General features: G+C 61.0%; 1 protein-coding gene and 1 long non-coding RNA gene across 4 annotated transcripts in view; one reads left to right on the top strand and one right to left on the bottom strand.

Annotated features, from left to right (window-relative positions):
* Nucleotides 1-25769, top strand: part of KCNH2 (potassium voltage-gated channel subfamily H member 2) — a 36016-nt gene extending 10247 nt beyond the window's left edge. Inside the window, exons 3-15 of one of the 3 annotated variants that reach the window (XM_043872710.1) lie at nt 10275-10439; nt 12130-12597; nt 13201-13412; nt 17885-18313; nt 19030-19417; nt 19715-19914; nt 20385-20637; nt 21733-21926; nt 22189-22288; nt 22921-23193; nt 23294-23480; nt 23806-23983; nt 25225-25769. In XM_043872710.1, the coding sequence (XP_043728645.1) occupies nt 10275-10439; nt 12130-12597; nt 13201-13412; nt 17885-18313; nt 19030-19417; nt 19715-19914; nt 20385-20637; nt 21733-21926; nt 22189-22288; nt 22921-23193; nt 23294-23480; nt 23806-23983; nt 25225-25353 (3176 nt within the window). In that variant the 3' untranslated portion in view covers nt 25354-25769. Of the gene's footprint in view, nt 1-10274; nt 10440-12129; nt 12598-13200; nt 13413-14851; nt 15366-17884; nt 18314-19029; nt 19418-19714; nt 19915-20384; nt 20638-21732; nt 21927-22188; nt 22289-22920; nt 23194-23293; nt 23481-23805; nt 23984-25224 lie in introns of those variants that run through there. The other 2 variants (XM_043872711.1, XM_043872712.1) reach the window with 2 other exon arrangements.
* Nucleotides 20153-25218, bottom strand: LOC122674411. The gene is made up of 2 exons (XR_006334965.1): nt 24209-25218; nt 20153-23851 (listed from the first exon to the last, which is right to left on the bottom strand). It is a non-coding gene; the product is annotated as an uncharacterized LOC122674411 (long non-coding RNA).
* Nucleotides 25770-26095: the final 326 nt, after the last annotated feature.

Here is a 26095-nt window from a genome sequence, read left to right as displayed (position 1 = left end):
TCTGGTGTTCACTTTTGCTGCCCGGGAGTCCGCCTTCGAGTCCAGCCAGCTTGCTGCTTGATACTGAGTCTAGGGCTCCGTATTCTCTGGCGTGCACCTCCCTCCTTTTACCTGTCTCCTCTCTTGGGGAGGTCTCTATGGTTGTCCCAATAAAGGATGTTACAGTGGACATCCTCACGCATGGCCCCTTTTGGACTCACGTGAGAACATCTTTGGGATTTATCCCCAGGAGTGAGTGGCGTTGCTGGATCACAGGGTATGTGGACACTTAATTCAACCCAGCACTGTCAGGCTGTGTGTGAGCAGGGCTGCAGCTAACACCACCCTCCTAAGCAGAGCATAGAATTCCCCTGCATCTCTGACACACTTGGCATTAGCCACCTTGCTAATTTCTGCAAGTGTAATAGGTGAAAGTGATATCTTACTGCTTTAATTTGCATTTCTTTGATTTCATGCGAGTCCTGAGCATAGTCCCGAGCATCTTGTAAGTGACTGTTCCGGTTTCTTTCCTGTGAATTGCCTGCTCATATCCTGGGCTCACGTTTCCGTGAAGCTGCTGTCTTTTGTTCTTGTTGATTTGTAAGAGTTGCTTATGGATTCTGGAAATACAAATGCATACAGTTAAATATTCAGTGCGTGTGCTGGATGTTAATCCCCGTTGACTCAAGATATTGCAAGTATCTGCTCTTACTTAGTCCTGTCAGATTTATCCAACAAAGATACCTAATTTTGATACAAGCAAATTCACAGATCTTTCTAGCTTTCTTTATGCTTTTGAAGTTTTGTTTAAGAAACCCTTCACCGTCCTGAGACTGCAAAGATCTACACTTTCTTCTCTTCACTTAAAGACTCAGTCGAGTCTTTAATCCATCCTGAGCCTACCTCTGTCTGTGGTGTCAAATAGGGATCAAGTTGTATTTTTTTTTCCGTGTGCTGAGCCAATTTTCCCAACACATCAGTAAACAGCCTATTCTTTCCCGTTGCTTTGTGGGGCCACTGTTATCACTGGTTAATTCCCTATATATCTATGGGTCTGTCTTTGAGCTCTCTTGTTTCAAGTATTTATTTGTTCATGAATCAAAACCCCATTAAAAGTATGGCAGTTAGTATGTCTTGGTATCTGGAAAGGCAAATCTTCCCTCCTTGTTCTTCTTTTTAAAAAAATTTTATTTATTTATTTTTGACTGCACTGGGTTTTTGTTGCTGTGTATTGGCTTTTCCTAGTTGAGGTGCATAGGCTTCTCATTGCAGTGGCTTCTCTTGTTGCAGAGCATAGTAGTTGTAGCACACAGGCTTAGTTGCCCTGCAGCATGTAGAATCTTCCCGGACCAGGGATTGAACTCATGTCGCCTGCACTGGCAGGTGGATGCTTTACCGCTGGACCACCAGGGAAGTCCCCTCCTTGTTCTTTTGAAAGGTTGACACACATATTTGAGGACCTATCTTCTCGTTTACGAACTCTAGAGAAAGTTTATCAAGTTCCTGGGAAGAGAAACGCCACTAGAATCTTGATTGGAATTAGATTGGCTTTATAGGCTAATTTGGGGGAGAATTGACATCTTTAGAATATCTGTCCCTTCTGAGAGTCTGGAGTGACTCTCCATTTATCAGATTATTTCTGCACCCTTTATTAGCTTAAAGCTTTTTTTTTTTTCCCTTATAGAGATTTTGTGCATTCTTGGTCATTTCCTAGATACTTCAGATTTTGTTGCTGTTATAAAAGAGATCTTATCTTTGACTGCTTATTCTAATGGGCTTCCCAGGTGGTGCTAGTGGTAAAGAACCTGCCTGCCAATGCAGGAGACATAAGAGACGCAGGTCTGATGCCTGGATTGGGAAGATTCCCTTGGAGGAGGACATGGCAACCCACTCCAGTATTCTTGCCTGGAGACTCCCATGGCCAGAGGAGCTTTGCAGGCTCTAGTCTGTAGGGCCGCACGGAGTCGGACACGACTGAGGCGCCTTAGCACACACATGTTCTGATAGCTTTATGCTGGTGGAGAGAAATGCTGTATGTTCTATGGGCTGGTCTTGTGTTTGGCAGCCTCCTTGGATGAGCTCTCTTATTAGTTCTAATTGTTTATCTGTTGATTTTATTGGTCCTCTAGGGAGATGATCCTATCATCTGAATAATGCTGCTTCTCTCTGTTTATGTCTGGGTCATTGCCATATGTGTTGATGTGGGAATGTTCCAGCTGCCTTTTCAGCAGGCTTTCACACGCACGTGTATTTGTCTGTTGGAGTCCTGGGAGGTGGGTGAGTCAGGGAAGGGGTGCAAGTCTCTGTTTAATGACCGAGAAGCTGGCGCTTCCCTGATTGGGTGACCTTTGGGACAGGCCCTCTAGGGTATGTCAGGAGCCTAGGTGGGAGAGCTGTTCTAGAAGCTTGCTAAACCCCGGATGGGGGCAGAGACCCCTGCTGTCCTAGTGGGCCTCAATTCTATGTGCTCTTGCTTCCTGTGGCCAGCTGGGTAGGGGTCCTCATGAAGAGGGTTGGTGGGGGTCTAAGGCTCAGAGATACCCCAGCCCCCTTGCACGGATTTCCAGGCTGTCAGCCTCCGAGTTCCGTGCTCTCTGTTGACCAGAGTGAATTGAATAGTGCTTCCGCAGAAGGTGTTAAAGTGTTAGTTGCTCAGTCATGTCTGACTCTTTTTGACCCTATAGACTGTAGCCCACCAGGCTTCTCTGTCCATGGGCTTATCCGGGAAAGAACGCTGGAGTGGGTAGCCACTCCCTTCTCCAGGGGATCTTCCCAACCCGGGGATGGAACCCAGGTCTCCCGTGTTGTATGCAGATTCTTTATCCTTTGAGCCACCTGGGAAGCCCTGCACTTCAGCAGAAGATGCCACCTAAATCCCTGTTGTTCAGTCACTCAGTTGTGTCCGACTCTTTGTGACCCCATGGACTGCAGCACACCAGGCTTCCCTGTCCTTCAACCATCTCCCAGAGGGAGTTTCCTCGAACTCATGTCCATTGAGTCAGTGATGCCATCCAACCATCTCATCCTCTGCCGTCCCTTTCTCCTCCTGCCTTCAATCTTTCCCAGCATCAGGGTCTTTTCCAATGAGTCAGTTCTTCCCATAAGAATCCCTAGGGGGGGAAATAATTCCTAGGGGATTCTGACTGCTGTCCAGACTCAGGGTGGGTTTGAAATGAGCAGATCCTGTTGTGAAAGGACAGTCAGTGCCCCTGGATCTGAAAGGGAGCTGAAAGGGTGAAGGAGACAGCCCTGTCCCCACCTGCTGTCAGCGTGGGTCCCTACCCTGAGCTCAGGATCAGCTGGACATCTGCTTACCCAGTACTTCCCTTGAAGCCAGTCCAGCCCTGGCTTCAGGGCTGTGGCTCTGGGCAGAGGGAGAAATCTCCCCTCCCCAAGAAGCCAGGGTACAGTTACCGCCCACATTAGGGCTGTACTGAGTTGGTCAGATAGAAAAGAATGAACTTTTTGGCCAGCCCAATAGTTTTAGACAAACCTAGACAACATATTAAAAAGCAGAGACATTACTTTGCTAACAAAGCTCCATCTAGTCAAAGTTGTGGTTTTTCCAGTAGTCATGTATGGATGTGAGAGTTGGACCATAAAGAAAGCTGAGTGCCAAAGAATTGATGCTTTTGAACTGTGGTGTTCGAGAAGACTCTTGAGAGTCCCTTGGACTGCAAGGAGATCCAACTAGTCAATCCTAAAAGAAATCAGTCCTGAAAATTCATGGGAAGGACTGATGCTGAAGCTGAAACTCCAATACTTTGGCCACCTGATGCGAAGAGATGACTCATTGGAAAAGACACTGATGCTGGGAAAGATAGAAGGCAGGAGGAGAAGAGGACGACAGAGGATGAGATGGTTGGATGGCATCACTGACTCGATGGACATGAGTTTGTGTAAGCTCCAGGAGTTGGTGATGAACAGGGTAGCCTGGTGTGCTGCAGTCCATGGGGTCGCAGAGTCAGACACGACTGAGGAACTGAACTGAACTCAGTCATTTTAGATGAGCTTTCAATGAGAAACATCCCTGTAGACCGGATGGAGCCATCAAGAAAGCTCTGGTAGAGGGGTCCTCTGGGCACCTAGAGAGAGGGTGGCAAGGTATGGCTGTGAGGAGTTGGAGGGTCTGTGAAGCTGGGGTCCACTGGAGGGGGCTCTGAGGCCAGTCAGCCGGGGACTTGACAAGTTCCGGGGTCTGGGGATGGGAGGCCTGGCTGGGAGGGCAGCTGAGGGTGTGACCTGGTTGGTAACAGGGGATTCTGAAGGGCTGAGGAGGGCCAGGCTCCAGGAAGCCGGAGAAGGGAGGTTAAGTGCAGAGGCTTCTGGGAGGAGGGGCCTGGGATGCAGCCGTGAAGTGAAGCTTTCCCCGGATAAACATGTCCTGGTTTCACCTTCCCAGGCCTTGCTGCGGCACAGGGCAGGGCTGTGACTCCCAGTTCACAGACACGTCCCCAGGGCTTTTCTAGAAAGAGCTTTCCTCGTGAGGCCATCACAGCTGCCCTGGAGAACAGTAGCACAGACAGGCCACATGCAGTGTGTTTGGGTGGGGTCTGGATGCCAGGCAGAGGCCCCCTCGAGGCCCTGCGTCAGGCCCTGCAGGTCTCTGGGAAGGTGTTAGGCCAGTGGGCTTAGTGGAGAGTCTGTTTGGAGATGCTCCTCGCATGTGAGCTGGGGTCTGGACCGTGCTCCCCAAGCCCGGCTTCTGCAGCGAGTTTCCCTGGGGAGGGGGTCTGTTCCACTTAGCTCCTGGAGTCGGGGGATTGGCTACCTGCCTCTCTCTCTCACACACTGACACACGCATGCACGCACACACTCATTCACTGGCTGGCCTCTCAGGCTCCCCCGCTCCATCCCCTGGGCCTGCAGTGTGCCTGGCCTTTCCTGGGCCCCCACTGCCCAAGAGAGGGATGTTGGCGACACGGTGGCCCCCGGCCAGGAGCGACTCCCCGCGGCATCTTCCTGTCGCCGCCACCAGGCTAAATATAACCTGACACTGCGCAGCCCTGGGCCGCCGTCGGAGACAGCCTCTGCCTGGGGGCGGACAGGCTGACTGCAGCCCCAGCCTCCTGCCCTCGGCGTGACTTTGGGCCCAACTCCTCCTGCTCCAGCAAGGCAGGCCGGTGACCGGGGCGAGGATGGCTGCCTCCCCAAGGTCTCCCTCCCTGCGAGGACCCGGCCCCCTGCCTCGTTACCGCTCCGGATGCTTCCACAGGCTGTCTGTCATCTCATCCGGCCCCCCGGGGCTAGAGTCACTTGTCCCTGCAGTACCCAGAGGAAATCTGAAGCTCAGAGAGGTGGCTAACCTGGCCACAGTCACACAGCAATGGTCCGGTCTCCTGAGGATGGGGGCAGATCAGCTCAGCTCAGCACCCCAGGACTCCTCTCTCTGCCAACTCACCCTGGACCCCGAACTGGGAGTCCCATTGACTCCTCAACCCAGGGAGGGTGGGGGCCCGGCCTGCCTTGTTCGTGTGCTCAGAATGCCTCAGGGGGATGAAAAGCCACCTTTCAGGGGGATGAGGGAGCTGTGATACCTGGTTTGCAGACAAGCCACTAGAGACTCTGACCTGGGGAGCTTGTCCAAAGACACTCAGGTCACCTGCTGCCCTCCCCTTCCCCCCTCCTCCCTCCACCCCCCACCCCCCACCGCGGCCGGTGCTGCCCTGAGAGATAAGGCCTGCCCCTGTGAAAGCCAAGGGCAGGTCCTGCCTGGGGCCCAGCTGGGAGTGCCTAGAGGTGGGCAGTTGGGTTTGGGACTGTGAGTGGGGCCCCTCGATGGGCTGGGAGGCAGGGCAGTGATGATGCCCAGGTACACTGTTGGGCACGGGCGGACACCAGGTGGAAGCAAGTCAGTGTCGCGTTCTGATGAAGATGGTACCCTTCCCCAGGGGCAGGAGGAGCTGTACCTGCTGCACCTGGAAGGGGGGTGGCCAGGCCTGGTCCTCCGGGGTCCTCCCACTGCCCCCCTTCTCCCTCCCTCCGTGGCCTTCAGTGAGCTGTGTGACCTCTGCAGCCCTTATGATCGGAGGCTCAGAGGGGCCTGTCCTTGTGGGGCGTCAGTCCGTGACTGCCTCTCCTCTCCTGGTCATCCCCACCGGGCCCAGGGTGCCCCCGTGAGCCCAGGAGGCAGGCAAAGGAGCCTGGCTGCCACAGCTGGGGCTGGGGGTTCCAGGGGTGTGAGTCAGGCATTCTTTGGAATCAGCCACGTGAGCCAGGCTGGCCCTCTGCCTCTCCTTCTCCTCCATTTATCCAGGCTTCCCTGGGGACTTACTTCCCTGGCGGTCTTCAGCACTTCCGCCGCAGGGGGCGAGGATTCTATCCCTTGGTTAAGACTCCATGCTTCCCCTGCCGGGGGTGGTCGAGGATTCTATCCCTGGTCTGGGAGCTAAGATTCTCCCATGCTGCACCCTGTGGTCCAAAATACACAGACAGACAAGACCTTCTTGGGTTCCCCTGCTTCACAGTGCCCCCGTCATCCATCCCTCCAGACCGTGACATGGGGCGATGGGGCATGGTCATCGCTCCGTGTTGCAGACGAGCTCTTTGGGGCTGGGGGGTGGGGTGGGCAGGTAACTTGCCCAAAGTCCTTCTGATGCAATTAGCAAAGGCCGATCAACTCCGTACCCTGTGCCCCCGCCCCCTCACCTTTGCGCCTGGGAGCCCCATAGCCGTTCGGTGGGACGGGCAGGAACCTCTCCATACTCTCCCACCCATTCCGTCCTGCGCCAGCGCTCAGGGCCCCGCGACCTCGGGAGCGCGGGCCGCGCCTGCCACACAGCGGCCCCCGGCGGAAGTGCAGCCTCACCCGGCTCTGGGCCGATGTCCGCCTCGGCTCCCTTCCCGGAGGTGCTCGGCGGGGCCGGGGCGAGGCGACGGGAGGAGGGGCGCAGAGTGATGAGTAGGGTCTGGGGTACGGGGGAGCGGGGCTCGCGGAGGGCGAGACGCGGCTGCGTAGGGCGGTGCGTCAGCCCAGGGCTCCCTAGGGGCAAGCGGGACACCGAGTCGCCGCGTCTCTTCTCTGCTGAGCTGTGTGAAGGTCACGGCCCCACCGCCCCGCAGGCGGCGATTTGCCCTCTCCGCCCCCCGATGCCCAGTTCTGGCTGTCCCTCTGTCCCACCCCTGGCCTGATGACTTTCAGCTGCCCCCAGGGACCCCCCCACCCACCATCATTTCAGCCAGTGATGGGATGGGGTCCTCTGGCAGTTCTGGTTTAAGAGTTGGGTGTGTGCGTGTGTGAGACACGGCAGCCCACAGAAGACCCAGCCAGCCAGGCAGGGTGGTGGGAGGCAGAGCCCCTCGGAGCCCTGGCCAACCTGGGCCACCTGCTTTCCTTCCTTCCATTATGTCCCCTCAAAGACAGCAGCTAGAGCCTCTCCATGACGACCCCCCTTCCCCGTTCCCCCCACAATCCATCAGGCAGGGTTCCAGTTCACATTTTTGGAATAACAAGGGCTTTTACAGGGTTATTTGAAAGGGGAAAAATTCTTTGATTATCGACAAAGGGAGAGGACCAAGGGGGCTCCGAGTGTGTCTGTGTGTCCAGGGGCCGGGGATGGGCCTGTGCTGTAAGGGGGGCTTGTATCTGGAGTTTCTGACATCCCTGGGCTGTCAGGGTCCGGGGATGTCTGGGTCCTGGGCTCTCTGGGCTGCAGAGTGCAGTTCTGGCCTCTCTGGCCAAGAATCCGCAACTGAAGTGGGCATGGGGTGTTGAGGCCTCAGGTTCAGAATCCTGAGTTGGTGTCCTGGGGGCAGGATTCCCCAGGCCATCCAGAAGGTTGGGCTCATCCGAGGTCCAGGCTCTGGACTTATCTTAGATGAGTTTCCTAGGGGAGAATGAGGATCCAGGGCCTGGATCACTGGACTCCCAAGGTGTGGGTGTTGGGGTGGGAGGGTCTCCAGGGCTAAGGGTTTCCTGGTCTCTGGCCTCTCCTTAGTCCTTGTGAGGGCCAGTCCCTGCTCAGGCCGCTGCCGGCCATCACCATATTAGGGCATAAACTCCAGGCGGGCTGTCTGGGTGCCAAACGGTCTCCAGCTGGGCCCAGCCTCCTGCAGCTCCCAACACCACGGCCGAGCTTCAGCTGGGCCATGTCAGAGGCCGGAGGTCAGAGGACAGGAGCGGCTACTGGAAGAGAGACCCGGACAGCGCCTCCCGGGTCAGGTCTTGCGCGCTGAGCCATGAGGGCCTGGGTGAGTGGAAGGGCTTTGGGGTGGGGCGGAGAATTCCTGGCCAGCCCCTCCTCTGGCCCAGCCCCCCTCATCTCAGTGCCTCCCCGGTTCCCTTGGTTGCAGAGGATCTCAGTCTGCGAGGTTAATCCCATAGCTGTTAGAATCGTTGCTCTGCTGCCTCAATTAGCCCTGTCCCCAGCAGATCTTCCTTGGGCCCGGCCAGCCTCTCCCTTTGTGCCCGGCCTTGTCGGGTCCCTGGTGAAGCTTCGGCTGTGTTCCCCAGGGCTAGCCGCCCCCCCTCCCTGGCCTTTTTAGCCACCAGCCCCTCCAGGTTGTTCGCCTTGACTCAGTTCACCCCAGCCATGTTCCCTCCAGAATCCAGTCCCCATCCTCAACCCCTCCCCTACCATCAGCACCGCCCCATCACCAAGCCCTCTGGCCAGCACCTGCTCCCTGGTGCATTGTTCTGGCTGCTGGGCTCGTCAGAGGGGACACAGACACTGGCGAGTTAGGCGCCTGCAGTTCACAGGACACAGATGAGCACCAGGAAAGAAGTCTCTGCTCTGGAAGAGGAGATGCAGAGCATGCTTGGTCCCCCTCGGGTCCCTGGATGGGATGTTAATGCACCTTCTTGTTGCAACAGCGAGGGCTTCCTGCAGGGGGCGATTCTGAGCTGGGCCTTAGGCAGAGCCTGAAAGCCCATGGGGTCTCTTTGAGAACTAAGTGGAGAGGCGGGTGAGCGGGCCGGGTGCTGGTCAGGGCAGAGGCATATTGGGTACATTTGGCCTGAACTGACATCACCTGGAATAGGGGCCCTGGTGGCCAGAGAGAGGTTGGGAGGGAATAAATAAAGTCAAGAAGAGAGAAAAAGACAAGATGTCTCTCACCAGAGTCAGAGATGAAACATCTAGAAACAGTGCTTCTTGACTCTGGGGAATTTCTAATGTGTTACAGACCAGTTCTTGTTGTTCAGTTGCTCATCTGTGTCCCACTCTTTGCGACCCCATGGACTGCAGCACTCCAGGCTTCCCTGTCCTTCACTGTCTCCCAGAGTTTGCTCAAACTCATGCCCATTGAGTTGATGATGCCTCATCCTCTGTCGTCCCCTTCTCCTCCTGCCTTCAGTCTTTCCCAGCATCAGAGGCTTTTCTAATGAGTCAGGCCGTTGCCTCAAGTGGCCAAAGGATTGGAGCATCAGCTTTAGCATCAGTCCTTCCAGTGAATACTCAGGACTGATTTCCTTTAGGATGGACTGGTTTGATCTTGTTGCTGTCCAAGGGACTCTTGAGTCCTCCAACACCACAGTTCAAAAGCATCAGTTCTTCAGCGCTCGGCCTTCTTTACAGACCAGTACTGGTGTGAAATGCAAAAATCATATGCTTGGCTATTGTGGCAATGTCAAATTGCTGTAAAGCTTTTGAAACTCTAGCTCGCAACTTCTGAACTTTTTGTGGGCAACACACCAGCTGGGGACTGAGAAAGAGGAGGAAAGACAGAATGAGGGGCCAGGGTGCCCGCTTGCCTCTAGTGTTCAGCGCATGCCAGGTACTACACTAAGCACCTGGCAGGTGTTGACTTAATCGTCACAACTCACGAGGAGCAAATGGTTAGCGTTCCCATTTTTGAGATGAGGAAAATGAGGTCCAAGTGGGGTAAACATGGAAGAAAAGGCATCTGTGATTAGGCAGCAGAGCTGGGATCTGGGCCCTGAGATCCTGGGCTTAAAGTCTGGGCGTCCTCTCTGGGCTGCACCGTCTTGCCTGAGGAAGAGCAGAGATACAACGTGAGAGGAGAGGGGAAATGAAGCAACAATGTAGGAAGAAAGGAGCAGAAGGCAGTGTGAGGAGAAGGCACACGGGGAGAGAGGGCAGGAGTGACACGGCCAGCAGAGAGAGAGGAAGGGAGAGCTCTGGAAGGGGAAAGCTGGCGCGGCCCATCAGGGAGGCGGCTCTGGCTGGCACGTGGCAGGAGGAGGTGGGGTGGGGCAGGAGCCGCTGGCGAGACAAGGGGGCAACAGTGGGCTCGGGAGCCGTGGGGGCGTCAGAAGTGGACAGGCCCCTTCAGGTTCCGGGGGAGGGGTGTCCATCCCACCCGGGAACACAGGGGCCAGTGTCCGCACTTTGCAGGGAGCTGCTTCCTATGCCTGGTGGATGTGGTACCCGTGAAGAACGAAGATGGAGCCGTCATCATGTTCATTCTCAACTTCGAGGTGGTGATGGAGAAGGACCTGGTGGGGTCGCCAGCCCGGGACACCAACCACCGCGCCCCTCCCACCAGCTGGCTGGCCCCCGGTAAGTGCGGCTGTGCTGTCTGGCTGGTGCAGGAATGTATGGTTTCCCTCCCCTGGGGCCATGAGGCTGCCTAAGACCAAGGCTCTGCAGGCAGGGATTCGGAGGCAGCAGAGGGGGAGGACCTTTCAGAGATGGGGGAGTGAACACGAAGGATATGGCCAGTCCCATGTGGCTCAGCGTGGACAGATGGTGTGGAGTGACCGAGTCCAGACTCCCCTTTCCTTGGGGGGCAGGATCACGCCTGGCTTCACAGCCTTACCGGCTTGGGTTCCCCCTCCAGCAGCCCCCTGGGAGTGGTCCTCTCTCCAGCCCCAGGGATGGGGGGGTCCCCCTTCCCAGCTGGCCCTGGCCGCTCCAGGGTGGTTCCCACTGCTCATAAGAAGGCCCCGTCTCTGATGGACTCAGCTCTGGGACGTTTCTGTTCCTGGTCCTAGTTCTGAACTGGCTGCTTCCTGGATACTTGGGAACATGAGGGGACTGCTTCTTGGGGCTGGAGACAGGGAGGCCTCACCTCATCCTCCTGTGACTCAAGGCTCAGACACCCCCCCCACGCCCCTCTGTGGCCTCTTTGGATTTAATTTTAAATGTTCCCTCAGAGTCATGGCAAAAGAAACCACCTCTTGGTTTCTCAAGCTCTAAAATGGCAATAAAGCTGGCCCGGCCTGTCCCATGGGTACCACCCGCAAGGTGGCGGGGTACAGCAGGAACCCATGGCATCACTCCTTCTCCACTCAGATGCAGGCCCTGCCAGCTCCTGTGTTCAGTTCAGTTCAGTTGCTCAGTCGTGTCCGACTCTTTGCAACTCCGTGGACTGCAGCGTGCCAGGCCTCCCCGTCACCAACTCTGGAGTTTACTCAAACTCATGTCCACTGAGTCAGTGATGCCATCCAACCATCTCATCCTCTGTCGTCCCCTTCTCCTGCCTTCAGTCTTTCCCAGCATCAAGGTCTTTTCCCAATGATTAAGCTGTTCTCATCAGGTGGCCAAAGTGTTGCAGTTTCAGCTTCAGCATCAGTCCTCCCAATGAATATTCAGGACTGATTTCCTTTAGGATGGACTGGTTGGATCTCCTTGCAGTCCAAGGGACTCTCAAGAGTCTTCTCCAACACCATAGTTCAAAAGCATCAAAAAGCATCCAAAGCTCCTGTGTGACCTCCCACAAATGACATAACTCACTGATGCCTGAGTTTCCTCCAGTCTAAAAAGTGGAGATACTGACACCCACTGGGCGCAGTTGGGAGAGTCACAGGTGGTTTGGTGGAGACCACCAGGAAAGACAGTGGTTTATTATTGCTGCAGTCTCAGATAAGATTGTGTTCTAGGCCAGTGGTCTCCAACCTTTGTGGCACCAGCGTCGGGTTTCCACCGACCAGGGGTGGGGTGGGGGGTGGTTTCCGGATAATTCAAGCCCATTACATTTCTTCCCTACTTGATTTCTGTTATTGTTACATCAGTTCCACCTCCGGGCATCAGGCATTGCATTCCGAGGTTGGGGACCCCTCTTCTAGACTTCTTTGGAGACTTGAGTCCTGTGTAGCAGGGGTGGGGGTGGAGGGGTACCCTCTGGCTATCGGGGGCCCCCACTTTCCCTCCTTCCTCCCCTTGGTGACTGGGGCTCCAGCTCCTAGGCCTTGCCCCTTCCCGGGCTGCTGGGGCCACGCACCTCCCCTCTACCCACCACCACCCGCAGGCCGCGCCAAGACCTTCCGATTGAAGCTGCCCGCCCTGCTGGCCTTGACTGCCCGGGATTCGTCGGTGCGGCCCGGTAGCGCAGGCGGCGCGGGCGCCCCGGGGGCCGTGGTGGTGGACGTGGACTTGACTCCCGCGGCCCCCAGCAGCGAGTCCCTGGCCCTGGACGAGGTGACGGCCATGGACAACCACGTGGCGGGGAGGGCTGCAGAGGAGAGGCGCGCTTTGGTGGGTCCCGGCTCGCCGCTGCAGCCGCCGCCTCCGCAGCCGCCCGCCTGCCCGCCGGGCCCACACCCGTCGCCCCGGGCGCACAGCCTCAACCCCGATGCCTCGGGCTCCAGCTGCAGCCTGGCCCGGACGCGCTCCCGAGAAAGCTGCGCCAGTGTGCGCCGGGCCTCCTCGGCCGACGACATCGAGGCCATGCGCACCGGGGCGCTGCCCCCGCCGCCGCCGCGCCACGCCAGCACCGGTGAGGGTCGGCCCCCCCCCCCCGCCCCCCCTGCAGAAACGGCCCCTCCAAGGGGTCCCCACCCGCAGGACCTCAGCTTCCTCCCTCTCCGCCCTGTCCTGTGTGCCTGGGAGATGGAAATCCTGTTAAGCACTTATTTAATCCCATTAAGTAGCCTTTTACTCCATTAAACCGTGCATTCATCCCTGTTGCATTCTTCCACTCTGGGAGGCAGTGTGGGCCGGGAGCTGGCTCTCCCAGGCCTGCCTGCAGCCGGGATGCCCACAGGGGAGTCGGGAGGGCTGGAGAGGCCTCAGGGGCCCTGCCACACCACCTGGGCCTGGGGCAGGCTCCCAGTGCCTGTTGAACAGACCCCAGTGAGGGCTTTTACTGCTTCCTCTTCTCCTAGGGCATCAGGGGCCCGCTTCCATAACGTGGGCAGGGGTTCTGGCCTCACTTGTTTCTCAGGGACACCGCCCCCCCGTCTCCTGAGCTGGCCTGGCTCCCTGGGCCCCATGGCCTGGCTTCTGCCCGGCCCGTCCCCATCCCAGCTCCGAGTCGCTGACCTGGCGGCCTTCGCGCCTGCCCGCCTGCCGCCCTGACCGCCTCTCCCTCCCGCCCCAGGGGCCATGCACCCCCTGCGCAGTGGCCTGCTTAACTCCACCTCTGACTCAGACCTCGTGCGCTACCGCACCATCAGCAAGATCCCCCAGATCACCCTCAACTTCGTGGATCTCAAGGGCGACCCCTTCCTGGCTTCGCCCACCAGCGACAGGGAGATCATCGCCCCTAAGATAAAGGAGCGGACCCACAACGTCACTGAGAAGGTCACCCAGGTAGGCGCGCCTGGCTCCCCGCTCACCTGGGAGGAGCTTGGAGGGGGTGGAGGGGTGCAGTCAGTGAGGGCTTCCTGAATGTGGCGGCTGGGGGTGGGGGTGGCGTCTCAGTGCTGGAAGAGAGGAGTCTGAGATAGATCCTGGAGGGGGAGGCCCTGGGAGGGGGCAGGTACAGGGGACGGGTGGATGGGGCTTGGGGAGGACAGGGCAGTCGAGGCTTGGCGCCTGGCAGGGTCAGGGTGGGCGGGAGAAGGCAGCCGTGGGGCACGGGGGGGTGTGTGCACAGGGTGCGGTGAGGACCGTACTGGGGGCGAACCAACAGGCTTCACATTAGGAGGGGCACAGAGGTCAAGGTGGCTTCCCTGGAGGCTCAGATGGTAAAGAACCTGCCTGCATTGCGGGTGACACGGGTTCGATCCCTGGGTTTCGGAAGATACCCTGGAGAAGGGAATGGCAACTCACTCCAGTATTCTTGGCTGGAGAATCCCATGGACAGAGGAGCCTGGCTAACTGCAGTCCATGGGGTCGCAAAGAATCAGACATGACTGAGCGACTAAAACAAGCAGAGGTCAAGGTTGGGGGGGGTCGTCCTGATTCTTCTAGGCTAATGTGATGGGCCAGAGGAGAGTTTCCTTCCCAGGTCGGGAGGGGACTTGATGGAGGTTTGGGCACACATAGAGAGGGGGTCAGGTCCTTGAATCCTGTGCTGGAGAAGACTGCCAGTCTTGGGGGGAACCTGCCCAACCCTGCCCAGTGACAGAACTAGCCTGGTGTCCTGCCCCATCTTGGCAGGAAGATTGTCTCTCTGCACGACTCCCCTGCCCCCAGCCACTGCCCAGTCCATCCCAGCCCCTTCCCATCCTGGCCTGGGGGTAGGGGAGAGTCAGGACTGAGGAGCTAGCGACAGCCGGGTTCACCCGGTTGCCCCCTCCGGCCCCTTTGGCAGCAGTGACCGGAGCAAGGGAGCTGTCCGTCAGCTGGGGCCTCCTCGGCCCTCCTCCTGGCCCTGCTCCCGCTGCCGCCTCTGGCTCTCTGGGTCCCTGCCAGGTCTCCAGCCCCTTGGCCTTGACTCCAGAACCTTCCCCCCACACGCTGGGCCCCTTATCTGGCGGCCGACCCCACTTGCCCCCTCCCCGCCCTCTCCCCGGCCCCACCTGGAGCCCTGCCGGCCACCCTGCTCCTGCGTGCCCATGGGGTGTGCTATTTGTTGTGTTGTGGGCTGTGTGTGTGTGTGTGTGTGTGTGTGTACGCACGCGTCTGTGTGTGCCAGCGTGCGGGTGTGTTTCTGGACTCTCTGGTCACCGGGCGGGCGGTCTCTCCATCTCTGGGTGTCTGTCTGACTCTGGCCGGCGGGGCGGGGGTGTTGAAGGGCCCATTAATCTGCGGTGACAGGCCGGGCTGCCGGGGGCCGGGGGAGGGGCGCGGGCTGCGGGAGCGGCTGCAGCAGGAGCCCCAGGCGGGGGCCGCGGGGGAGGGGGCCTCCGGCCGGCCGGGGCGGAGTGGGGGTGGGGACCCGGGAGGAGGAGGGGCCGGCTGGAGGAGCTGGAGGTTCCGAGAGCGCCGGGCGCCGGCTGCTGGGCTGGCAGCGGGCAGAGCGCAGCGCCCGGCCGTGGGGCCTGCACCGGGCGGGGGCGGGGGGAACCATGGGCTGCCCCAGCCAGGTGGACTGCTGGCCACACTCCCTGCCAGGGTGACCCCAGCCCCAAGGCCCAGCCCCGGCGACCCTGGCTGCCAGGCCAGAGGCTGCCCCGGGAGCCAGGCCGCCAGCCTCTGGGGTGCAGGTGAGGTGCTGGCGTGGGCCCTCGGGGCCCCAGGGCAGGCAGGCTGGGGGGAGCCAAGTCCTTCATGGCGGCCCCGACCGGGAAGGCGAGCAGGACAGGGGCCCTGCAGCCCAGGGCCCAGAAAGGCCGGGTGAGACGGGCCGTGCGCATCTCCAGCCTGGTGGCCCAGGAGGTAGGTGTTCCCCCCAGCTTCCCCCTCCTGCCCCCCACCCTCATGCAGGTCCGACGCGGCTCAGAGGGCTCTGACTCCAGGTCAGGAGATGGCTTCCGAGGTGCAGTGGTTTTGTGGGGGGAGCCCCGGGAGCTATGGCCCGGCCTGTCCCACTCTTGGCTCCAGCTTGCTCTTCTTCAGTGCTGCCGGGCCTAGGTGGACAGTGTTTGTCTTGCCAGGGCTTCCCTCCTCCTTGGCCTTCCTGGCCTGGCCTTCTAGCTGGAAACTCGGAAGGAGGAGAGGGGAGAACAGGAAAGTGGGTGCCCCGGAGAGCTCGGTGGGGAGCATGGTGGGGGGGTGGGGGGGAGGAGAGGAGCCACTCCGGCTTCCACCCCACCTCCCCCAGTGAGCGGGTAGCAGCTGGGCCTAGTGCCCAGGCCCGGGGCTCCACCCCGCCAGGCCAGCACTCCGTGCCTTGGGGGTGGACTCTGGTGGGTGAGGGAGGCATGGACCGCTTCAGGGGTCTGGGTTTGGGGGCTGGGGGTCAGAGGCCACTGGAAGAGCGGAGAGGGCCGTCTGAACCAGGCACCTGGTCCAACCTGAAGAGCTGGTGGTACCCCCGGGCTGACAGCTTGGTAGGCACCTCCGGGGAGCCAGCTCTCCACATCCCCCTCCATCTGGGGTCAGTGGGGTTGGGGGGGGGGGCTTCTGTCACAGAGCCAGGGGCCAGCTCAGGGTGGCAGGGGGAGCTGGAGGCGGCTCAGGGCGGAGTCTGAGCACCCTCACCTCTGTCATCAACACCCGATCCGTCTGCCTTGGCTCTCTTGCTCCTCCCAATGTGGGGACAGGTATGGGGGGCGGGATTCTCGCAGCCACAGGTGAGGACCTCATGTTGGGCTTAAAGGAGCTTTAGCATTCTGTATGACCGTGGGTCAGGAGAGGTTACGCACCCGCCCAAGTCCAAGGCCGTGTGCTGAGCTGGTGGCTGCAGACCTGAGCCCGGCCGGCCCCTGTAAGATGGGGTCTGTGGGTCCTGGACTGGTGCCCTGGGCTTGCCCCCCGTGTGTGTGCTTGTGCCCGGGGCAGTGCTGGTGTGCTGTGGGCAGACGCGGGGTGGTGGTGCTGGGGGCAGGATCACATTTATCAGGTGTGGTCCAGTACAGCCCAGGGGGCCTGGCCACTCAGCTGGGGTGAGGAGCCCCCTGCAGGAGCCTTCTTCCGCCTCCTGTCTGCTGGGGCCCTGGTCAGTTCCGTTTCTTCAACCCCCTCTTGATCCCCGGAAGGTCACTGCCCCATGTTCTCTGCCTTAAGGAGCGAGTGGCTGGGGCTGAAGTCAGGGCAGAAGTGGGGGCCTTGAAGCTGCAGACTCCTTCCCTGCCCCAGGCCCCATTGCGTGCCTCCGGAGAGCCCCTGTGGTCACCCCCGGGTGACCAAACCCCCAGCTGCAGCTGGTCTTAACTTCCAGTTACCTCTTCTAAGGAGGTGCCTTCCAAACAGTCCATCTGGTGAAGGTGGTTCCAGGGGGGTCCCCAGCGTGGATGTGAATGGGAGTCTTTGGGATTCCACCCCCTCCCCAGCACAAGGCCTGAGGATGTGGGCCCTGGCATTTTGTGCTGCTCCTGCAGGGCCGGCAGCCTTGGCTTTCAAGGGGGAGGGTGGGTGAGGCCTTGGGCCTGGCTTCTCAGGATGGCAGAGCCAGGCTTGGAGAATTTGGGGATTGCGTGGGGGCAGGGGGAGGCCTCAAGGGGGACAGGCTGAGGCTCCCGGGACGGCGCGGGAAAGCTGGTCTCAGCTCTTCCTAGTCTGGCTTGAAGGTGTGGGGGAGTGTGGTGGCTGCTGTCCCCAGATTTGGGTGGCGTGCTGCCTCTGCCTGAGTGATGAGGGGCAGGAGCCTGGGTGGGCTCGGGGATCGTGTCTGAATGGCGGCCCCGGGCCAGGGTGAGTAGAGAGAGGGGAGTGAGTGTCATGCTGTCTCTCTCTCTCTTCTGGGTGCCAAAGGACCTGAGTCTGGGTGGCTGGTATCCTTGGGTCAGTGGCAGGAAGGGACACTCAGGTCCTCAGTCCCTGGGCTGCCAGCAACGGGACTTGCAGGAACCGTAGTGACCATCGCTGTTTATGTCTCCCAGGCTGGAAGCCGTAGTCCTTGGAGCATTTCCTGGCGGAGGCAGTGTATATGGGACATGTGTATGTGTGTGTGTGTGTGTGGTTGCCGTGAGGGTGAGCAAGGTGGGAGTTACATCCGTAGCTGTGGGTCTGTATCGCTGGTGGGGAGCTGTGCTTGTGGGTGTTCCTGTGAGGTGCCCTGGACTCAAGAGCCAGCCAGAAGGCCACATGGGGAATGGTGGTCAGCGGCCGTGTCCACATGGCTGAGGGTGGGGTGGGGGGCTCCCCTCCTACAGACCCTCTCTTACACCCCCCCTTACACCCCCTCCTGTTACTCCGCTTGGCCCCTTCTCTGAGGGCCCCGCCCAGGAGTCACAGGGCCGGTGGCCTGCCCTCCCCCCGCCCCACCCTCAGCACCACCTTCCCCACCCGCCCAGGTCCTGTCCCTGGGGGCCGACGTGCTGCCGGAGTACAAGCTGCAGGCGCCCCGCATCCACCGCTGGACCATCCTGCACTACAGCCCCTTCAAGGCCGTGTGGGACTGGCTCATCCTGCTGCTGGTCATCTACACGGCAGTCTTCACCCCCTACTCGGCCGCCTTCCTGCTGAAGGAGACCGAAGAGGCGCCCCTGGCCCCCGACTGTGGCTACGCCTGCCAGCCGCTGGCCGTGGTGGACCTCATTGTCGACATCATGTTCATCGTGGACATCCTCATCAACTTCCGCACCACCTATGTCAATGCCAATGAGGAGGTGGTCAGCCACCCTGGCCGCATTGCCGTCCACTACTTCAAGGGCTGGTTCCTCATTGACATGGTGGCCGCCATCCCCTTTGACCTGCTCATCTTCGGCTCTGGCTCCGAGGAGGTGGGCTGGCCAGGAGGCAGGGGGCAGGGGGGAGGGCAGCAGGGGGTGGGGTGAGGGGGTGGCAGACGCACGGTGCCCCCAGCTCACCTGGGCCTGCACCCCTTTCCGAGCCAATTCCTGGTTGTAAAGGTCCAGGGGGCCCGCCTTTGCCCAGTGTGTCTGTCCAGAGTCGCCACTGCCCTCTGATTCACATGAAAATGCTCTGAAGCTGGCAGCAGCTCTGGCCAGGCACCTGAGGGTGGGTGCACCTTTCCGAGCCCCAGTTGTTTCATCCTGGTTTTGGGGAACTGTGAGCCCTTTGTCACTGTGAAGCGAAAGTGTTAGTTGCTCAGTCATGTCCGACTCTTTGCCACCCCAAGGACTGTAGCCCACCAGGCTTCCTCTGTCTGTGGGATTCTCCAGGCAAGAACACTGGAGTGGGTTGCCATTCCCTTCCCCAGGGGATCTTCCCGACCCAAGGAGTGAACCTGGGACTCCTGCACTGCAGGCAGAGTCTTTATTGTCTGAGCCACCAGGGAGCTGGCACAAAAGGGGACTGGGACTCTGCCGGGCACAGCGGGTGGGAGGCGCGCCTACTGATTTTAGGAGGAGGTTCTGGGGAGAAGTCTTTGGGGATCTTACCTCCGCTGCCCCCCCACTGAGGGCTGCAGTGCCCCCCATGCCTCGTCCATCACCACCCCCACCCCACCCCACTGAATATCTGTTGCTCCCCGTAGCTGATCGGGCTGCTGAAGACAGCACGGCTGCTGCGGCTGGTGCGTGTGGCCCGGAAGCTGGACCGCTACTCGGAGTACGGGGCGGCTGTGCTCTTCCTGCTCATGTGCACCTTCGCACTCATCGCGCACTGGCTGGCCTGCATCTGGTACGCCATCGGCAACATGGAGCAGCCGCACATGGACTCCCGCATCGGCTGGCTGCACAACCTGGGCGACCAGATCGGCAAGCCCTACAACAGCAGCGGCCTGGGCGGCCCCTCCATCAAGGACAAGTACGTCACCGCCCTCTACTTCACCTTCAGCAGCCTCACTAGTGTGGGCTTCGGCAACGTGTCCCCCAACACCAACTCGGAGAAGATCTTTTCCATCTGTGTCATGCTCATCGGCTGTGAGTGCGCCCCTGGGGGCGGGCGTGGGCACAAGCCACACAGGAGAGGGAGGGTATTAGAGGGGCCAGAGTGGGTGCCCCACACTTGCAGGGGCCCCCATCACAGGCATGTTCAGTGGCTGCGAATACCAGGGCAGAGATGCAAGGTGGGGGCGGAGGAATGTGTGTGCCCGGGCTTCTGTGCGTGCATCTTGTGTGTGTGCTCACACTGAGGCGGGACTGTGTGTTGGCACTGACCTGGTGCCGGGGTGGACAGGGTCCCTCGGAGGCTGACGGCCCCACGCACCCCGCCCCCAGCCCTCATGTACGCCAGCATCTTCGGCAATGTGTCGGCCATCATCCAGCGGCTGTACTCGGGCACGGCCCGCTACCACACGCAGATGCTTCGTGTGCGGGAGTTCATCCGCTTCCACCAGATCCCCAACCCGCTGCGCCAGCGCCTTGAGGAGTACTTCCAGCACGCCTGGTCCTACACCAACGGCATCGACATGAACGCGGTGAGGGCCCGGGCTGGGCCTGGGGGGCTGCGGGGGGTGGGCAGGGCGCTGGTGGGGACTCCTCCAGGTTCGGCGGGTGCTGTCCCAGCCCGCCAGAGTCACACTCCCCCCAGGTGGGCCCAGGTGGTACCGGCAGGACCCTGAGAGGTCCTTCTGCGCGTGGAGCTCGTTTCCTGGGCGAGCTCTCACTTTGGGGCAGGCTCTGGGTGATCATGGTTGATCCATAGGACAGCCCCAGGCAGGAGATGGTCTCCACGCCTCACACGTTAGAAGGTGAAGGTGAGAGCAGTGAGGCGTTGTCCCAGGGGTGCACAGTCTGCAGGGAGGAGGGGTGGAGCTGGCGTGGACACCCAGGTCCTTCCCCTGATAGATCCTGGACACCCTGGTGCTCCCCGGCCGGCTCTCCAGGTGGGGGGGGTGGGAGTGGGGGTCCCAGGAGAGGGCGTGCTGAGCCTCCCCCCTGCCCCCAGGTGCTGAAGGGCTTCCCCGAGTGCCTGCAGGCCGACATCTGTCTACACCTGAACCGCTCACTGCTGCAGCACTGCAAGCCCTTCCGAGGGGCCACCAAGGGCTGCCTGCGGGCCCTGGCCATGAAGTTCAAGACGACTCACGCGCCGCCCGGAGACACGCTGGTGCACGCCGGGGACCTGCTCACCGCCCTCTACTTCATCTCCCGGGGCTCCATCGAGATCCTGCGGGGTGACGTGGTCGTGGCCATCCTGGGTATGGCAGGGACCGGGAGCTGGGCCCGGAGTGCCTGCCACGGTTGCAGAGGTCCAGCCCTCGAAGGACACAGCCCCCGGGGCCTGTGGCCCTGTGACTGCCCACAGGGGCCTTGGGCTCCTTTAATTCACCCAAGCTCAGGTCCTCCCACGGGGCCGGGGAGAGGAACCCTGCGTGGTGGTGGGGGGTGGGTGCTGCTGAACTCTGGAGGTTTCCAAATTCAGTTTCCCTTTGGGGGGCTGTGACACTCTTGTTTCTTAAAATGGGACCAAATCCAAATGCTCCAAGATAGGCAGTGGGGGAGGTTGTGTGACGGATTTCTACTTAGGGCCCTGTGGTACAGCCAAGTCCTCACCTCCAGAGCAGAGGGAGTCTGCCCCTCTTCCCCTCGAATCCCTTCTTCTCCGCCCTACCTGAGCACGTGGACAGGTGTGCCTGGGCGCTGGGGACTTCCTGCCCTCTGCCTGTCCTCCCCTCGGCCCTGACCACCTCAGGGCTGGTGTGTCACGGTGGGGCTTAATGCTCATGCTGCAAACACCCCCAAACACCACTGCAACCAAAGTTTTGGTAAACTGCAGTTGCCTTAACTGCATCCCGGTGTTTTCCGTTCTATGCCTGTGCTCAGCTATGCTATCCTGTTTTCTCTCAGTAAACAAAATGCTTGTCTTGATTCACTACTGTGTCATGATCTGTAGCTTGAAGAACATTGTTCATGGGGGTGCAGTGCTTAGCCAGGGGATGTGTGGGAATGGGCTTTGGTGGGGGGGGGTACCAGAGGAGTCAGAACCTAAGGAGGAAGCCAGGGTCTTGGGCAGAGCTGGGCATCCAGGCTGGCGCTGTTGGCTGGCCCTATAGTAGCTGGGAGGCACAGGTTCCTGGCCCTTCTCCTCCAGGGCACCACACGGCACCTGTCCTGCCTTTGGGAGCTGGGGGCAGATGGGCCGGCTGGTGCCCCCTGGCCCTGGGGGCTGGGGCTGGGCAGCACATGATCAGACTGAGGGGAGGTGCCCGGCCAGGGTGACAATGCACGGAAGACAGGTGCCTGCTGCCTCTGCGGCCGCCCCGGGGCTGAGCCCCCCTCTCGGTGGCCTCCAGGGAAGAACGACATCTTCGGAGAGCCTCTGAACCTGTACGCGCGCCCTGGGAAGTCCAACGGGGACGTGCGGGCCCTCACCTACTGCGACCTGCACAAGATCCACCGCGACGACCTGCTGGAGGTGCTGGACATGTACCCCGAGTTCTCTGACCACTTCTGGTCTAGCCTGGAGATCACCTTCAACCTGCGCGATGTGAGTGGGCCACGCGGCCGACCGCCCTGCTGGGTGGCTGCCCCTTCGCCGCGGGACCTTCTCTCTGGGCTTGTTTAATGGTATCTGGGTCAGACCAGGTTGTGAAAAGTGCCAGTCTCAGCCCTGGTCCTGCGGCGGAGCTCACACCTCCCCGGGAGCGGGCACGCCCAGTCCCACCTCCTCTGGTCATGAGAGGGTCTTCCCCGAGACCGGGCAGGGCAGGTGGGCGCGGAAGGGCCCTAACACTGCTCTTGGGTTTCAGACCAACATGATCCCTGGCTCTCCGGGCAGCGCGGAGTTGGAGGGCGGCTTCAACCGGCAACGCAAACGCAAGCTGTCCTTCCGCCGGCGCACGGACAAGGGTGAGGCGGGGGAGGGGAGGGGGCAGGGGAGGGGAGTGGAGGGGGCGGGGGAGGGGAGTGGAGGGGGCGGGGCCCAGGGGAGGCGGGAGGCGGGAGCCAGGCGGGGCCTAGAGGGGGCGGAGCAGAGGGCGGGACCGGCAGGTCTGCTCCTCCTAGGCCCCACAGAGCTCCCACCCCTACCGTCAGCGTTCCCTCCTCCTCACCCCATCCTTTCAGGCCCACTTGAAATGTCACGTTCTCCAGGAAGCCCTCTTGCACTCTCCAGGGCAGGGGCGCGCCTAAGTTTATTGGGTCCTCACAGGGCTGGTGTCTTGATGGGCGCTGCTTTGAACCGATGCGGGGAGGAAAGTCAGGGCAAAGGAGGGAGAGGCGGCCAGCATGGCAGGGAGGGCTAGGGCCCGGGGTCCCAGAGAGCCCCGCCCAGCAGTGCTACTGACCCAGCTCGGGCAGCCAGCCGTCACAGACGATGTGGTCCCGCCCGCGGAGTTCTTAGTCCTCTTGGAAGTGGGGGAGAAAGCACAAGACAGGACTGGGGACAAGCCAGGGCGTCCGGCCCCCTCCCCTCCCCGGCCCTCCCCTCCTCTCTCTGCCTCCTCTTGCCATCTCTGAGGCCCGTTCTCTGTCTCCCACAGACCCGGAGCAGCCAGGGGAGGTGTCGGCCTTGGGGCCGAGCCGGGCGGGGGCAGGGCCGAGTGGCCGGGGCCGGCAGGGGGGGCCGTGGGGGGAGAGCCTGTCCAGCGGCCCCTCCAGCCCCGAGAGCAGTGAGGATGAGGGCCCAGGCCGCAGCTCCAGCCCCCTCCGCCTGGTGCCCTTCTCCAGCCCCAGGCCCCCCGGAGAGCCGCCGGGTGGGGACCCCCTGACCGAGGATGGTGAGAAGAGCAGCGACACGTGTAACCCACTGTCAGGTAGGGTGAGCCCCCCCCCCCCCCCCCCCCCCCCCGACCTCTGCCCCGCGGGTGGGCTGTGGGCCTCCCTTCCAGCCTCAACCCTGCTCTCTGGATGCAGGCGCCTTCTCAGGAGTGTCCAACATCTTCAGCTTCTGGGGGGACAGCCGCGGCCGCCAGTACCAGGAGCTGCCTCGGTGCCCTGCCCCTGCTCCCAGCCTCCTCAATATCCCCCTGTCCAGCCCTGGCCGCCGGCCGCGGGCAGACGTGGAGACCAGGCTGGACGCCCTCCAGAGGCAGCTCAATAGGTGAGGGCGGTCCCTGGGGTCCCGTGAATGTCCAGGGGGACAGGCTAGGAGGTGTTGGACAGGAGAGTGCTGCAGCGTGATCTGTGGGTTTCGGGCAGTGTTGTCGGGTGCCAGGGGGGTTGTCCGCTCCGTCTAGACCTGTCCATGTGTCCCAACGGCTTCGCCCTCTCCTTGCATTTGGAGCCAGGCTGGGGCTGCCACGCCTAGGATGGAAAGTGGGCCTGGGGGGTTGACCAGCTGGCTGTCCACAGGGTGGTCCTGAAGTCACAGTTGCTGGTGTCTCCACTTCTCTGAGACCCAGAGCATCCTCCTCCTTCTCGCCCAGGCTGGAGACCCGGCTGAGCGCAGACATGGCCACCGTCCTGCAGCTGCTGCAGAGACAGATGACGCTGGTCCCGCCGGCCTACAGTGCTGTGACCACCCCGGGGCCCGGCCCCACCTCCACCTCCCCCCTGCTGCCCGCAGGCCCCATCCCCACCCTCACCCTGGACTCACTTTCTCAGGTGAGTCCCCAGCACCCCCGGCCTTGCCTTTTCTGCACCGATTCCACCCCTGGCCTGCTTTGCTGCCCCTTCTGTGGCCTTGGGCCCCAGCCTCCTCCCCTCCCCCACCCCTGCCCTCCTCCCAGGCTGTATTCTTGGAGAAGGAGGAGCTGTGAGTACGCAGACAGCTGGGCCAAGGCAGCCCGCAGCCCACAGGGCGAGTGGCGTGCGCTCCCCTGGGGTTACCTGAAGGGCCGGGTCTACTCCGGGTGCCTGTGTCCGTGGCTGCATGTGGAGGAGATTGTTGAGCCCTGGGGGGCCTGGTGGTGGGTGCTGGCTGCCAGTGCACCCTTGGGACAGGGTCCCATGGCCCTGCTGTAGCTGACACCTCCGGGTCTGACTCTCCACTCGACCCATGACTTTCATGCTCGGCACTTTGCAGGGTTGTCCCGGAGACTTTGGCTAAGTCCCAGGGTGGCCCTTCTGGTCGGCTTCTCTTCCCTCCGGCCAGAGGTGGGCCTCTGTCATCCTTTGTCCTCCCCTGAGTGGACCTGTGTGTTCCTGGCCTCCTGACAGGACAGCGGTGTCTGGGTCTCAAGCAGGGGTCCTTCGGGTAACCCGAGATGGCCTGGGCTCTGCTGCCCCCTCCCCCGTGGGCATCTGCTCCCCTCCCATATGCTGCCTGCTCCTGTTTGCAGACACCAGGGCCCACGTCAGCAAATGTGCCAGTCTCCCTTCACAGCCTCCCCCGCAGAGATCTCACAGCAGACTCGTCAGCACCCACAAAGCCCCTCCCGCCTGCCCTGGCACTCTCCCTGGCCTTCCGAAGCCTGGCCGCCAGCCTGCCTCTGTTTCTAGGTCCTGGAGTCCTTTTGAGACTGCAGGCAGGAACCTTGTCTCTTTTTCTGTCTAGCTTCAGTGCCAGCTCAGGGCCCCTTATTCCGGGTTGGCGTTGAATCCAGCGGCCAGGTTCCCTGGGGAGGGAAGTGGCTGAGGCCTGGGGCTCCCCGCAGGATCAGACAGAGGCTGCCCCGGGGCCCCCAGCTGCCCGGCCCGGCTCTTGTCCACCCAGAGCATGTTTCTCCACGTCCGGTCTTGCCCCCCTCCCTCGGCAGTTGGAGTCCTGCTGTCTCCCTCAGCCCTTCTCCTGACCCCTCCAAACCCCCTCCTGTCTGGCTCCAGAGTCCCCAGACCCTCTCTCTCCTCTGACCCTCTCCCGCTCCTCGGCTCCTGGCCCCCCACACTCTCTGTTTTCTCCGCAGGTTTCCCAGTTCATGGCGTGCGAGGAGCTGCCCCAAGACGGCCCCGCTCGACGCCTCTCCCTGCCGGGCCAGCTGGGGGCCCTCACCTCCCAGCCCCTGCACAGACACGGCTCAGACCCGGGAAGTTAGTGGGGCTGCCCAGTGTGGACACGTGGCTCACCCAGGGTTCAGCGCACCGCCTGGGCCCCTCCCCGTGGAGGCCCTGCCCGGGAGGCCCTGGCCGTCGACGGGAGAGGAATAGGAAGGCACAGCCCCTCCCCCAGCCCTTGGGGGCCCACCTCCTCCTGCGGTCCCCGGGGCCCCGGTGGGGGGGGGTGCAGGGGCAGGGACAGGGCCGGGCAGTGGATGGGGGTCTGTGGTCCCCCCACTGCCCAGGGGCAGTAGCTGGTCTAACTGCCCGGAGGCACCCGGCCCTGGGCCTTAGGCACCTCAAGGACTTTTCTGCTATTTACTGCTCTTATTGTTAAGGATAATAATTAAGGATCATATGAATAATTAATGAAGATGCTGATGACTATGAATAATAAATAATTATCCTGAGGAGACTCCAGTGGTGCTGGGAGGTGTAATAGCCACTTGCTGTATCCCATGTGTGTGGCAATAGCATTGTGGGCACGGGCCTGTCCAAGGGAATCCGGGCCAGTCCGTCTGTGTGCACCGGGCCTGCAGGGGCAGATCCGACGTCTGGGTGTGGGGTGGGTGCAGTGGGGGTGCTCCCTTGGGGCTGACACACATCACCTCCAGGGCCTCTTGCCTCTGGAGGGCCCTGCTTCTCTGTGGTCCTGGATTCAGGATGGCAAACAGTCACCTGGCCTGCGATGAATATAGAGGTTGTCCTAATGAGATGCCGGACCTGGGGTCCCACACTTCA

This window comes from Cervus elaphus, chromosome 18 (genome assembly GCF_910594005.1).
Source record: "Cervus elaphus chromosome 18, mCerEla1.1, whole genome shotgun sequence".
NCBI classification, from domain to species: domain Eukaryota; kingdom Metazoa; phylum Chordata; class Mammalia; order Artiodactyla; family Cervidae; genus Cervus; species Cervus elaphus.
Note: the sequence above shows the minus strand (reverse complement) of the source record. Positions and strands in the feature narration are given on the sequence as shown.